Source organism: Oryzias latipes, chromosome 18 (genome assembly GCF_053564925.1).
Source record: "Oryzias latipes strain Hd-rR chromosome 18, Olatipes_Hd-rR_3.1".
NCBI classification, from domain to species: domain Eukaryota; kingdom Metazoa; phylum Chordata; class Actinopteri; order Beloniformes; family Adrianichthyidae; genus Oryzias; species Oryzias latipes.
Window position 1 is genome coordinate 26,998,425 of NC_136254.1, and position 13,893 is coordinate 27,012,317.

General features: G+C 39.0%; 1 protein-coding gene across 5 annotated transcripts in view; it reads left to right on the forward strand.

Annotated features, from left to right (window-relative positions):
- Nucleotides 1–13,893, forward strand: part of LOC101164844 (phospholipid-transporting ATPase ABCA1) — a 238,054-nt gene that overhangs the window by 145,624 nt on the left and 78,537 nt on the right. For all 5 annotated transcript variants that reach the window (XM_078936178.1, XM_078936179.1, XM_023965796.2 and 2 more), the window contains exons 31-34: nucleotides 4,279–4,373; nucleotides 5,663–5,759; nucleotides 8,390–8,452; nucleotides 10,795–10,964. In XM_078936178.1, coding sequence (XP_078792304.1) covers nucleotides 4,279–4,373; nucleotides 5,663–5,759; nucleotides 8,390–8,452; nucleotides 10,795–10,964 — 425 coding nt within the window. The remainder of the gene's footprint in view (nucleotides 1–4,278; nucleotides 4,374–5,662; nucleotides 5,760–8,389; nucleotides 8,453–10,794; nucleotides 10,965–13,893) is intronic.

Sequence of the window (13,893 nt, forward strand, 5' to 3'; positions counted from 1 at the left end):
ATTAAATAGATAATAAAAAAAAAAGACATAAGAAATTATCAAAGTCATGTAAAAGCCAGACTAAAAAGGTGGGTCTTGATCCTCTTCTTAAAAACCTCTACGGTCTCTGCGGCCCTGAGGCCCTCAGGCAGGCCGTTCCACAGGTGAGGACCGTAATGGTGGAATGAAGCCTCACCGTGTGTCTTGGTCCTTACCTTAGGGACAACCAAGAGGCCAGTGCCAGAGGACCTCAGGGTCCGCGAGGGTTCGTATTTTAGAATAATATCATTTAAATAAGAAGGCCCAAGATCATAAAAACATTTATAAACCATTAAAAGAACTTTAAAATCAATCCTGAAACGCACAGGGAGCCAATGCAGCGACTTTAAAATCGGTGTAATGTGTTCCCGCCCTCTGGTCCTCGTCAGAACTCGTGCCAGAGTTCTGTAATAGCTGTAGATTTGAGATCGTTTTCGGTAAACCAGAGAGCAGGGCATTACAATAATCTAAACGACTAAAAATAAAAGCATGCATTAGCATCTCTGTGCTGGCAGGAGAGAGGAACGGGCGGACTCTGGCAATGTCCTTAAGATGGTAAAATCCTGTTTTCACAACGTTTCTGATGTGAGGAATAAAATTCAGCTCAGAGTCAAAAAGAACGCCCAGGTTTCTCTGTAGTACATCCTGCTCTGGGTTCTTTTTGGTTTTTGCAGAGTAGCTCACTTCATTGTCTAAAAGAACTCTTAGGTACTTGTAGGTGGTGACCATCTCCACCCCTGCGTTGTCAATGGCGATGGGTTGTAGAGCAGCAGGTGTCTGGTGGAAGTCCAGCACCATCGTTTTTGTTTCTGAAATGTTTTCCACCGACTCCACTCCACGGAGTCCTGCACCAGTCTCCTGTACTCTCCCTCCTCACCCTCCTTGATATTTGCCACAAATGCAGTGTCATCCGAGAATTCCTGCATGTGACATGTACCAGAGTGGAAGCAGGAGAGGGTGTAAACAGAGAGCTCTCAGCAAGTGTAAGCGCGCCCACAACTCAGAGGTGATATGCTAATCAACTACTGCCCCTCTGCAGAAACTATGTTCTAGAACCCGGCAGTAGTTTTTTTGTTTGTTTTTGGCTAAAATGGTCATAATCATCCACATTTTGATTTCTTGATTCCTGCTCTTGTCTTTATGTACTTTACTGTTTTACCGTTTCTACTCCTTTTTTCAAAGTTAACCTCCTACAGATATCTTCCTAACTCAGCCATCCAACTCCCCCAAAAACCTGTGTTGTTTTCCAGAGCAGTATTAAACCATTAGAAATTTATCTTACTCTCGTCATCCGTAACTGAGAGCTCTCTGTTTACATGCTCTCCAGCTAGCTAACAGCCCCTCCCACCCCCAAATTAGCATTAACGGTGCACCAAAGCTGGCGAGCAAACAATGACAAGTAATATTAGAGATAGCCAGATGTCAGCTTAGATGAAGAAAAAAAAGACCTACATGGATCTGGTCGTCTACAAGATCTACAGACCCACAAACTCTACAAGATCTACAAACTGTATTTTTTTTGTTTGCTCCTGATTCCCTAATTATTTGTATAAAGAAATACACAGAAGTGTAGTTTTGTGCTTATTTGTCTTTATATATGTTCTCCATCACGACAAATATTTTACAAGAACATGTTAAAAAAAACACCCAAAAACAATTTTCATCAAAGTAGGTCTTTAACAAGAAGCATTTTAACCTATATTGAAGTTAGGATGCGAATGAAAAGCAACAAAATGCGCCAAAAGCTAAATTACATGTGGTAACTGATTAACAACTCTGCATTTGTGACCAAATCTCACATATCAAGACTTTCATCACTGGGGGGTATGTTGGTAATTTGCATCCCTGTTGGGGACCTTAAATTGCTCTTTATTAGGGAAACCTCTGCTTAGCAATTAGCGGTATATCTCTAAACGAGCAAGGCTTGTGTATGTGTGTCTACTAAATATCTCTTTATGCAAGGCGGAGTGTATTAATAGTTGTGTGTCGCACCCCCCTATTTTAATTGGATGTTTGAATGTACCCATTCATCCACAGAGGGACAGCTAATTAGGGTCCTTTGACATTAGACACGGCCTTCTGAGTTTTAGCAGGGGTCCAGGTTTCAGCAAGGCTTCCATAGTCACGCTTAATTGACTATTATGATAAGGGGTAGGATAATGTGTTTCCTAGGAGCATAACAGACTCTACCTGTTAAAGGGTGTGTTTTCTTTGTAAGAGTATTGTAGATTTTGGTAGAACTGGGTAACATTTTTATGGCTGGTTAAGTCTGACTTTGATCAGTGTTTCTCCTCAGGATGCAGCAAAACAGTCCATCATCTAAATCATTTTTTAGTCTATTTTTTTTTCTATGATAAAATTTTAGACATTTAAAAGATAATGATTTAGAAAAAAGGAACTCTTAAAAGGCATTTAATAGTTCAAAATATGAAAAATATTATGTTAAGACTACATCATCATAATGTAAGTCTACAAAGAACTGGTAAAATGTGTGTTGGGATGAGGATGCCTCATGCTAGTTTTTTAATTGATCTCAAACCAAATTTTTGTTTAAAAAACAAATCCTTCCCTATAGTGCACTATATAGTTCGCCATTTTGTAGTGCTGTTCAAAATCAAAAGTTTCAAAATCGAGTGACTTGAAAATTTCCCAGAAGTCTCAACAAACCAGTGTACATCTAAACCCACTAGACCAACATGCATTGCACTGAACAATTTTTGAAAAAAAAAAAAAAAAAAAAAATATATATATATATATATATATATATATATATATATATATATATATATATATATATATATATATATATATATATACATATACATATAGGGAAAATAAATTATTTTCATAAACTATCAACGTTTTCATCATCAGAAAAGTGTATTCAAAAATTGTCGTCGTAGAAATGCTCCTGTTTGTTAGATTTTTCTTGTAATCTGTGACGTCATATTTGCCGTTTAAAAGAAAAAAGTAGTGAACAGGGGGCCTGAACATCCAGGGTACAAGATAGTCCTGCACTATGAAGTTTTTTAGCAGTTAGAAAAAGTATATTGGCTATGTCTGAATTTCCACCCTAATCCCTATCTACTATAAGAATCGTATAGTGCGAAACTATCTAATGCCCTGGATTTTAAAAGCAGATCGGACACTGTGCTCACTCATCTTAATTTTTTGATATGAATCTTTTATGACGGCTGTTTTAGTAACACACTGCATTCAGATGGCGGAAACGTTAATGGTTTATTTAAAAAAACAACAACATCTAAGTACTTTTTTTTTGCACAGATTGTTCAAATGCAATGCATTGTGGTCTATATTTGACAATCTAGTGAGCATCGATGCACACTGGTTTTTCGCAAAGACTTCTGGGAAATTTCTAGGGCACCTGATTTTAAAATTCTAGATTCGGACAGCCCTACAAAATGGCAAACACACTTTATCGTGCACTATGTAGTGAGGAGTGAAGGAATTCAGCATTGCCATAATGTTGCTAATGGCTGGTTAGCTAATTAGCAAGTATGCTAGTTATCCCAGAAAAAAACATTTTTCTTTTTTAACAATAAAGACTTTATTGTTTTAACATGTAAATATTTAAACATTTATGCAAAAAAAAAATAAAGAATAAAATAAGACATTGTGCAAACATCTTCAACCGAGTAACCTTTTCATGGCTGGGTTTGATCACTTTTTTTTTGCTCATGATTCATCCAACGCATTTTTTTTTTTTTTTTTTAGCTGATAAAACGTAAATCACAGGATGCAAAAGATAATATTTTTATTGTATGTTTAAACTGACAAAAAGGAAAATGTAAAATGTAGAATAATTTTTATTTTACAAGCATTTTAGGTGCTTAAAATGTACATTAGTGAAACTTTTAAAACACTGTTTTATCATACTATATGTACACAAATCAAACAATTGAAAGTTTATTTGAAAAAGTATGGAATCCCTAAATTTTAAAAAATAAACTTTTTTTTTTTTTTTACAGAATTTCTCAAAAGATTTCTTCAGCTATTTGGCAAACTACCTAGCATGCTAGTCTGCTGGAATGCTTTTTTCAAAAATCGTTTTTTTATGTGAACCAATGTAGACTATTTCATAAATATTGATGTATTCAAATCTATTTTTTTAATTAAAAAAAACATATTAATTCAAGCTTTTAATGTTAGTAGCACTTCTGACTTGATGCTAATAGCAACTGCAGGCTTAATGGAATGTGCTAACATTAAAACTTTGTTTTCTTTTCTTTTTTTTTTCAGAGAGTACAGAACACAACGGACACCTTACTTAACTTAACTAGCATAAACATGACAGACTTCTTGCTGAAGACATATGAGCACTCAGGAAAAAAAAGGTAAATAATGACTTCAAGTTCATCTACATGCTCCAACACCTGAGGATTTTCTGTTTTTACCGAAACATTTCGTAAAATGTGTCTCCAAATAGGATTGTCATCCATTTTTCTTATAAAAACAGACAAATTACAAGCTAGAGTAAAGCCGCTTTGATGTTGTGTCATTCATTTTTCTCGGAGTGGTGTGTAAGGAGACACAAATTGATGCGTGCTACACTCCTATTTTCGGTAATGTATGCATTAACTGGTGTCAATCACGTCATACTAGCATTCATGTGCATTAACGCCATGCTGTTTACATGAAGTGAATGTCTTGTGTGATTTTGTGTTTGAAGTGCAAAATTAAAAGTGTTTCAAAGGCATTTATTTCATGGTAAATATCCATTGTCAGTGGAGGAAATAAATACTTTTTCTGAAAATTACTTAAATGTTTGCCAAACGTGGTCAACAAACATCTCTCTCCTTCATCCAGTTGGAGTAAAAAGAAAAATGGATGGAACGTGTGGTCATGTGACTCATTAGTAACACAAGCCTTATGCTATGTTCACACCAAACGCAGTCTGTGCGTCGATGCATCCAGTTCCAATGTTAGTCATTGTACAGACGCGTCCTAGAAGCCTAGCAACAGCGTCTTTTGGTCATCACGCTGCGATGTTTTTCAGTTTAAATATCTAAACTTTGACGAAGTTGCGCCACGTCAACCAATCAAGGACTTAACTTTGGCCCGTTCTCCTCCTGAAATACGATATTTATCTTGTTTGTACAGAGGCAATAATCAAATGTTCCTCTAATTTCATTATCGGACAGCGAGTCGTCAAACTGGGTGACAGAGAGATGGACGTACCGCTGAACAGTGGCCGTCATTCAGACGCACCTCCTGCAGTAGACGGTGAACCTGACTGTACTAGGAGAATCTCTACAAGTCTTGTGATCGCAGACAAGATTACAGATGCTTTTGTAGAGCTTTTCAAAATAAATAGTCCTTTGTGAATTGTATATGAGACATACTGTACAAGAGATAAGGCACAGAACTTTTAATAGTAGCTCCTCACACATGCGTCGTGAGATCCGACATTATGATTTCATATTTGGACAAGCGTCAAAAAAAGAGGCAGTGGAGAAGAATTTGACACTCGAATCGCATGAAGTGAACGTAGCATAAAGGTCTGCAATCCTGTAACGATGGATAGCCCCAAAATACCTCGACCTTTGAGGGTTAGGGAGTAGAGAGGGAATTCAACTTTTGACTCGTGTTACCTTAACCTCAACATGACCTTTGTTTCTTTCAGATATGGCGGCATCTCAGTCGGAGGCATCAACTCCCAAGTCCTTTTGACTGAGGTTGAAATCGAGGAAGCCTTCGCGAACCTAGAACCACCTGGATATGTATGGAAACATTTTAACTTCCAATTTGAATTTAAAGACCATAAAACTGAATTGTGTCCCCTTAAAGCAAAAAATTTATAATCTTAATTTCTCAAAGCAATCCATTAGTTTTATTTTGAAAAGTCTTGTCTTTATGTCAGTGGTTTCCTACGTATTTTCTATATCAAATAATAGTATTTCTGAAATATTTTTATATGTTTACTGAACAGAAAAAACTACAAGCATTTTTTCTCCTTCAGCATCAAGGTTACAGCTCTAAATGATTTGAGTTTCTCTTTTAATTGATTGGCACATTACATTCTTTGTGTTTGTTTATTTTTATTTTATTTTTATTATGGACTATTTTTCACTCTCCAGATTTGAACAGCTGCAAATGAAAAAGAAAAACGTATCAGAAGATAACAATGTTAAGATACTTCATGCGGGTTTATTAGGTGTCCGTGGTAACCATGGCAACCTGTAAAAATAAAAAAGTTTTATTTTGGCACTAGTAGCTGCATTTTAGTGCACAGATGTTGACTCATACCCTTGTTTGCACGTCTTTCGTGTTTTTAAACAGTTTAAATGTTTGGACATGCCAACTGCTGTGAGATCAACGTGTTGCTCCGCCCTTAGGGGGAGGGGCTTTAGTCACACCCTACAATGCTACAATTGATGTAACCCTGGTAGCTGCCCATAATACTCTGCAGCTGTTGTAAATAGTTATTTAATAATTTCTAAAAAGAAAATCCCCAAAAAAGAGCTCAAATGTTTTTCCTTCGTCATGACGCCGACACGACCCACAAACCGTCAAGGTCAAAGTTCGTGAGGAAGACGAAGTTCATGAAGGATTCGACCTGGGCAGCAGCTGACCCACTTCTCATGTCATTTAAAGCCCCCGTAATCCTCAGCAAGGCTCCCCCGCGGGAACGTCTCCCCCCCTGCCCGACCAAAAAGCAGCGCTAAAACCAGGAGAAAAAAAAGGAAGAAGATAAGAGATTTTCTTGATTTGCTGCTGGATGCATCACTGACAAAAGTGGGAGTCTTGTTCCCGGGCCCCCGCGTATAAATAGACTTGGAACGCGGGGGATATTCTTCAACACAAACCCTACTGTCAGCGCCGTCTTGCAAGTGCTGCGTTAAGAAAGACGATGAGGAGATTTGTGCTGAGTCATCCTCAGTCGGTTGGATAAAAAAATAACAGCGAACGACCCCGACAGCGTCACATCATAACCAAGGACAGGACTTGGGACGATCACCTCTTTCCTTGCCGCCTTAAAAGCCGGGAATATCTGTTCATTTATTCGACTCAGATCAGGACAGAAGTTTGCACCTGAGCTCTGTCCTGGATTCTCAGAGTGTCTTTCTTGATTTTTCTCCTCTTATATTTTTCTCCACCTCCTCGCCCAGCAGTTGTCGGCCTCGCTTTGTCTTCGGCAGACCTCTCCTCCCTCTACGCCACATTCACTCCATCCTTCCCTTTCCACTCCCCTGCGCCCGACGGTGGCAGAGTCCGACAGGAGGTCCATTTGCATTTATATCGCACGTGTAATGTCCTCAGCGCGCCTATATAAGGCAGGTCGGAGCAGCGGGGCGTCGACGCGGCACCTCGGAAAATCGCGCGCCTTTCATCCCAAGGCTCATTTCCCTTCACCCATCGGTGGAGCTGAGCAGATTTATAGACAACCGATCTCTAAAGCCTGTTAGACTTTCAGGGACACCAAACAAAAATGTTTTCCTTCAGGTTATTTCCTGTTCCCATCCAAAAAAAAATACTTGTTCCTGCACCAATTAGAGAACGACTGCTAATTGTAAACATTTTTCTGAAATGTCACCAAAGAAATACAATAGAGTTGTGCCGAAATGCATTTCTGCACTTCTATAAGCAGTGGTGGATTTCCCTGCGATATAGAATTTACGGTTTGGAGGTCATTTTGTGTGAAATTATGCAAATTTTATTACACTTTCACACAATTTGGTATAAAAAACTTGGTTTGAGCAAGTTCACAAAATTTCACATACATGCTGCTAGCTTAATTGTAGAATTACAACCACAGTTTTGTTGAACTTTGACCTCAGGATGAGGCCGCAATTTTGAATAAAAAAACAAACAAACTTTAGCATCAACTACAAACTTAAACTCCTCCTTGAGATTTAGTTCTATCGCCTCCTAACTTCTCAAGTAACATTGGGAAGCTACTTGTGAAAAAAAATATTATAAATAAAGTTTGCAAATTTTGAACAGTGTTAGCCTAACAATCTCGCAAAAGGGACAATCCCCTGTTGCTTGGACATTTTTAACCGTAATATAGAGGAAATATAATACATGAATTAATTCGTGGCTCAAGCTCAAAAGAAACAATATGACAATGTTGGGGTGGTTAAAAAGCCTCTGTCAACCAAGGAAATCCAAAAATATCCTTTTGTAGTTTCTTCTAAAAAATGCATAGACCTGTTCATCATGATCAACAGAAAAGCAACATTTAGGGAAAAAAATAGTGTTTTTCCATATTAATTCAATACATGCACCTTTGACTAAAGCAGACGTTTGGTCAGTTAGGACAGGGTAACGGGGGGTGAAGTTATATAACAGTGCTCGCTGGTTTAATTAATACTTTTTTCTGTTGTTTTTCTCTCTTTTTCCTCTTCAGGGGGACACTATCCAGAAGGCAGAGATGGTGCTGAAGAAGCTGGGGACCAGAAACAACGTGAAGGTACGCACAGGCTACCCCCCCTCCCCAAAAACAACAACATTCTTCTAATTAAACTGGTTTCCAGAAAGAATCATCTTAATTGGATGAGAAAGGAGCTGAAACAAATGTAAAAATGCATCCAAACACCTTTCATATTAATGCTAATGTCATCGTCGTAACTGAGAATCATCAACTGATATTTGTTTTTTTAACAATTCTATCAACTATTTTCTGTTTTTGAAGCTGCAAACTCTGATTTGACACTTTTTATCCCTAATCTATATATTAAAAGGATGGAACACAAGGAGCACGTATTATTCACATGAAACTTATGAGCTTGCTACCTTTGCATGTTGTACAAGTGTTCACTAGGACATATCCGTCGCTACATGCCCATAGATGTACAGGCTCATTGGACGGTGTACAACCTTGCCGTTTTACACATGTATGTCCCGTAGAGGTTTGCCCATTTTTTGACCCGCAGACACCACCCTTCCACACCCATGAGGCTGGTTGTGACAAAGACATTACCAGTGACTAGAATTTGGCATGAGCCGTACGTCATAACTACAAGAAACTTACGTTCGCCTTACAAATACCTAACGATACACTTACCACACGCGCAACAATCGTACGTTGTATTTTCAACAAGCCTCAACGGAACTGCCAGATACACATTTTCTATTAAAAATGACAATTAAAACCCAGAAGGAAAACACTGAAACGATAATTTTATCATCTAGCAGAGAAGACTGATCAAACCAGAAAAATTGCCAAGTTTTCTCTTCCTGATGACATCACTATTTATCTGATGACATCACGTTTGGAAAATTGCACGAGTTTAGCCAAACAATCATACCCTAAATATTCTAAATGATTCTTAAAACGTTCACACTTCTCATTTGAAGTTTTCTCTCGACGTGAAGTTCAAGTTTTTTTCCTGTATTTGCTGCCAAAATCCTCCCATTCCCCCTCATGAAACCAGAAGTGGAATGGAGATCACAGACGCTCGTGCCCCGGCGTGCGTCTGGCTCCACATGCTCCTTTGTGTTGCTCTGTTATGTTCAGCTGGCACTCCAACACCATCCACTCCTAATTATCGCTCTGCTATCAGCGGGGAGTCCTCCCTTTCACACTCTCGCCTTTTTTTCTTTTCTTTTTTTTATCCATCCTTTAAGTCCTTTACAGCAGAGAACTTAAAGGAAATGCTTAGAAAAAAAGAGAATGTGTGAAAAATGTTTTAACATATCAGACGGGTCATATCAGGGCAGAAATAGCAGGTCTTTAAAATACATACAGAAACTTCTAGGATATGGTAATCATTTTCCTTTTTTATTCCTTGAACTAAGGGTATGAAAGCTGAGCATCAAGCTACAGACACACCAGGCGTGTGACATGCATTTAAGAATGCAATAATCGTGCATTCTTGAATGTGCGTGGTGTTCACACTGCACAAGCAGGGAGGGGCTTCTCCATTTTCTACGCTTTACTAGCGCAGTGGTAAAAAAGCAAATAAACTCTAATGCTGATTTTATTTAATAAACATTTGGAAACAACTTCTACAAGTCAGCAGCTTTGTTTTATTGAATCTTTGTCATCTGTAAAAACAAAAAAAAGCAAAAAAAGTACATTTCCTGTTGCATCTTGTAGGCCCCGTTGGGACATGTCCATGAAAATATCGACTGACATTAAACCGGTCCGGGCCTGAAAAAGGTTGTAAATCACTGTACTAGCACATGTCCGCCACCTACAGCTGGAAAAGGCTTGGTGTGATATGTCAAAGTGGTGTAAACCTTGCTCCAGACTTTTTCTTTCACAGCTCTATTCAGATATACTAAAGACTTGGTCTCATATAATTTCAGCCGGGCACAACCCGCATTTACTAGTTTCTCCTTGACAATCAATGTTCAAACGGTTGGCACAACGGTGAATTAAAATCGACGCCATCCATACGTCACTGCCAAACCGAGTCCCTGACTGGTCAAAGTTCGACCTGGTTTATCATGCAACACGTGTTCCATAGGCAAGTGTTTTGTAGGCCTAAAAACAGTCGCAGCAACTTGCGTGAATGCCAGAGTTTTGAAAGCAGAAGCCCAAAACGCACATGTACACCCGTTTTTATAGACTTTCATTATAAGTGGTCGCTTGAACGTGCGTTGCCAAAGACAATGTATACACAGCTTTAGATAAAACCCTTCGTAAGCCTGTCTTTTTCAATGTTCTTTACTTTTAGGAGGTATGTACGGTGAAAAAAATAAAACATTTTTTCAGTTTCTGAGAAGTCAGAAGTTGAATTTTGGAGATTTTATTCCATTCTAAATAAAGTTTGTGTGTGATTTACCTGCTTGTCTACTTCATGACAGGTGTGGTTCTACAACAAAGGATGGCACAGCATGGTCTCCTTCCTCAGTGTGGTTAACAATGGCATCCTAAGAGGGTACCTACCAGAGGGGCAGAATCTCCGCCAGTACGGCCTCTCCGTGTCAAATCACCCCCTCAACCTGTCCAAGGAGCAGCTGTCTTTATCCGCCATGTGAGTGAGAAGAAACCGTTGTTTCTGTAAAACTGGAGTTGCTTTGTTTTTAGTTGTGACACAATGTCTGTTCCAGGGTCAATGTCGGATTTACAACAAATTAAGGAGCGGAGTTCTATTTTACTCTATTTTGACTAAAAACAATGTCAGATAATCCAAAAAAGGGAATTACTTACATCATAACCATAGATAGTTCACAACTCTGAGTTATTCTCAAAGAAGATGCAATAAACATTTTTTTTTCTCCCTTTAACTACCTTTTCTTTTAAAATAATTGATACAGAAAGTGTAAATGTACATGCTAACTGCTACAGACCTACATGACTTATTTTGTATTTGTGCTTACTAGCGAGTCTCTACAGGCGTCCGGTTGCTTTACAACATGATTTATATCTAGTCTGAGGACCACAGTCGCTAAATATGTAGACCTTGTTAAAAACAGGCCTCAGAAAACAAGAAAAAAGCATTCCAGAAATGGTATTAGCCCCGGCAGGCAGCAATAGGAGCATCCCTGAAACCCCCCCGTGAAACAGACAGGCCGGAAGGAAAAGACTTTGAAGACTCTGCCATACCCAGAACACGCTGTGTGAAAAGACCATCTCAAAGCAAACAGGCATGAAGAGAAGTGTCACCTCAAAGCAGGCAGAGGACCTGAAGAAGACCCCCCACAGCGAAAAAAGTGAAAGTGACGGCTTGTTGTCGGCTGGATGCGGGTAAAACGTCTCAATAAATGTGTAGATCTCTAAACCTGAGACGGAAATTCATGATGGTGACAAAGAAACATGTAAGCAAACTGGAGCGGCAGGGATTACATGTGTGTGAAGCGTAGTGTGAGTTTCCTTCACCAAAGAAAAAAACAGATGAAACACCAGGCTTTGGTTTCCCCTCTAAATTGGCTGGAAGTGTCACAGACAGTGGTTCTCCCTTTTTCTGTACTCATGTTATGTTGGCCGGAACTGGTGAAGTAGAACCCAAAATGCAGGAGACTAGGCCTGTGTCGGGATTGTTAACTTTTTAATAGATAAACATGAACAAACTGTAAAACAAGGTGGAAATAAAAAAGATGACAAAAAAGACGTGACCCAGAAGAACTGAAAATCAGACAATTAAATTCAATGAGGATAAACAACCTTTAAGAAAAGTGGATAATTAGTTTCTTGAACCTGGTGTGTCTGTAACAGGGGGGAAAAACACAAAACAGAGAAAACAGAACATGAAAAAAAAGAAAACAATGAAAAAAAACCCACTAAAGGGTACTATTCTCACAGTACCCCTCCCGTAAAAGCACAATCCCAGATGGCCCAACACACAATACCAGTAGGGATGAAACCTGGGGGAACGCCAGGACAAAAGCAAAACCATAAAATTGTCAATGGCCTTACTGCCACATTTGCATGAGGGGGTGACATGATAAACAGAGAGCAAGAAGAGGTGCAGTCTTAACAACTCTCCCTAGGGACAGAAAACATAGAGCGTGGCAGTCCAATCAACCATCCTTAGAGACAGGGAACACAAATAATGCGGAGGAGAGTCTGGTGACCTTCCACAGAAACAAGATACATGAAAAGGAACTGCCTTGATGGTCCTCCACAGGAACAAGATACACGGAGAAAAGCCACCCTGGTGACTCTACAGGAACAAGATACATGAAGAGTAGCAGCCCTGGTCATTCTCCACTGGAACAAGATACATGAAGAGTAGCAGCCCTGGTCATTCTCCACTGGAACAAGATACATGAAGAGTAGCAGCCCTGGTCATTCTCCACTGGAACAAGATACATGAAGAGTAGCAGCCCTGGTCATTCTCCACTGGAACAAGATACATGAAGAGTAGCAGCCCTGGTCATTCTCCACTGGAACAAGATACATGAAGAGTAGCAGCCCTGGTCATTCTCCAATGGAACAAGATACATCAATGGTAATGGCCCTAGTGACCCTCCATGGGAACAGGATACCTGAAGAAGAGTGGCCCTGGTGACCCTCGTCAGGAAAAGAATACCTGAAATCCCGGCAAACACCCCTTGGACAGGTAGTAACATGGCTTGATGTGGTATGGCATGACCTAAGTAAGGGTGCAAGGACAACCCCCAGTTTTTGGGACGTGACATTAGGTGGACTGCAGTGGCGAGAGAACTGCTGCTGCAGCAGAGTTTCTCCAGCTGTGACCTTCAGGGTGTTCAGATCATTCTGTCAGGAACTGGTGGAGTAGGACCTAATCTGCAGAAAACACAAGACTTGTGTTAAGAAACCTACATATTTAATAAATAAACATGCTAAACAAGGGAGAAATAAAAAGGTAATGTAGAAGAACTGAAATCCAGACAACAGAATATAACTCAATAAAGACAACTGTGAATAGAAACTTCAACCTGGTGTAACTATGAAAAAAAGACAAACACAAAACAAACAAAAAAAGATCGTGACAAAACCATGAAAACAAAAGCTTACCTAAAGGGAACTATCCTCACACATGTTCATTGTTTAGTTGATACTATGACTATTAGCTGCAACTTTCTCTTGCTGTTATATTCAGAGTAGGTTGTTGCGGTTAAAAATAAAAAAACAATTATTGTGATGTGTTTATGTGGCTTTCACAGTTAGCTATGAGGTTCAGAAAATGATTTGGGGTCATGATAGATCAGGCACTTACTATCGTTTTCTTTTTTCCATTCTAAATTAAGCTAAAATGTCCAGAAAAATCAAAACATGCTAAACATTTTAAATTTGATATCAAAAAATGAAAGTTAAAGAGATGAATAACTAAAGATCATCCAGAAATGTTGCTCTTTTATACTATTTCTCATGGTATAATAATGATGATGAAAGATTTGGTGTGATTTTAGTGTAAACCAGGTAGTTTAAAAGAAAAAAAGAATAGTTGGATTCATCCACCTGCAGCAAACTGTCTTGCTGAGTTACAGAGAGAGTCT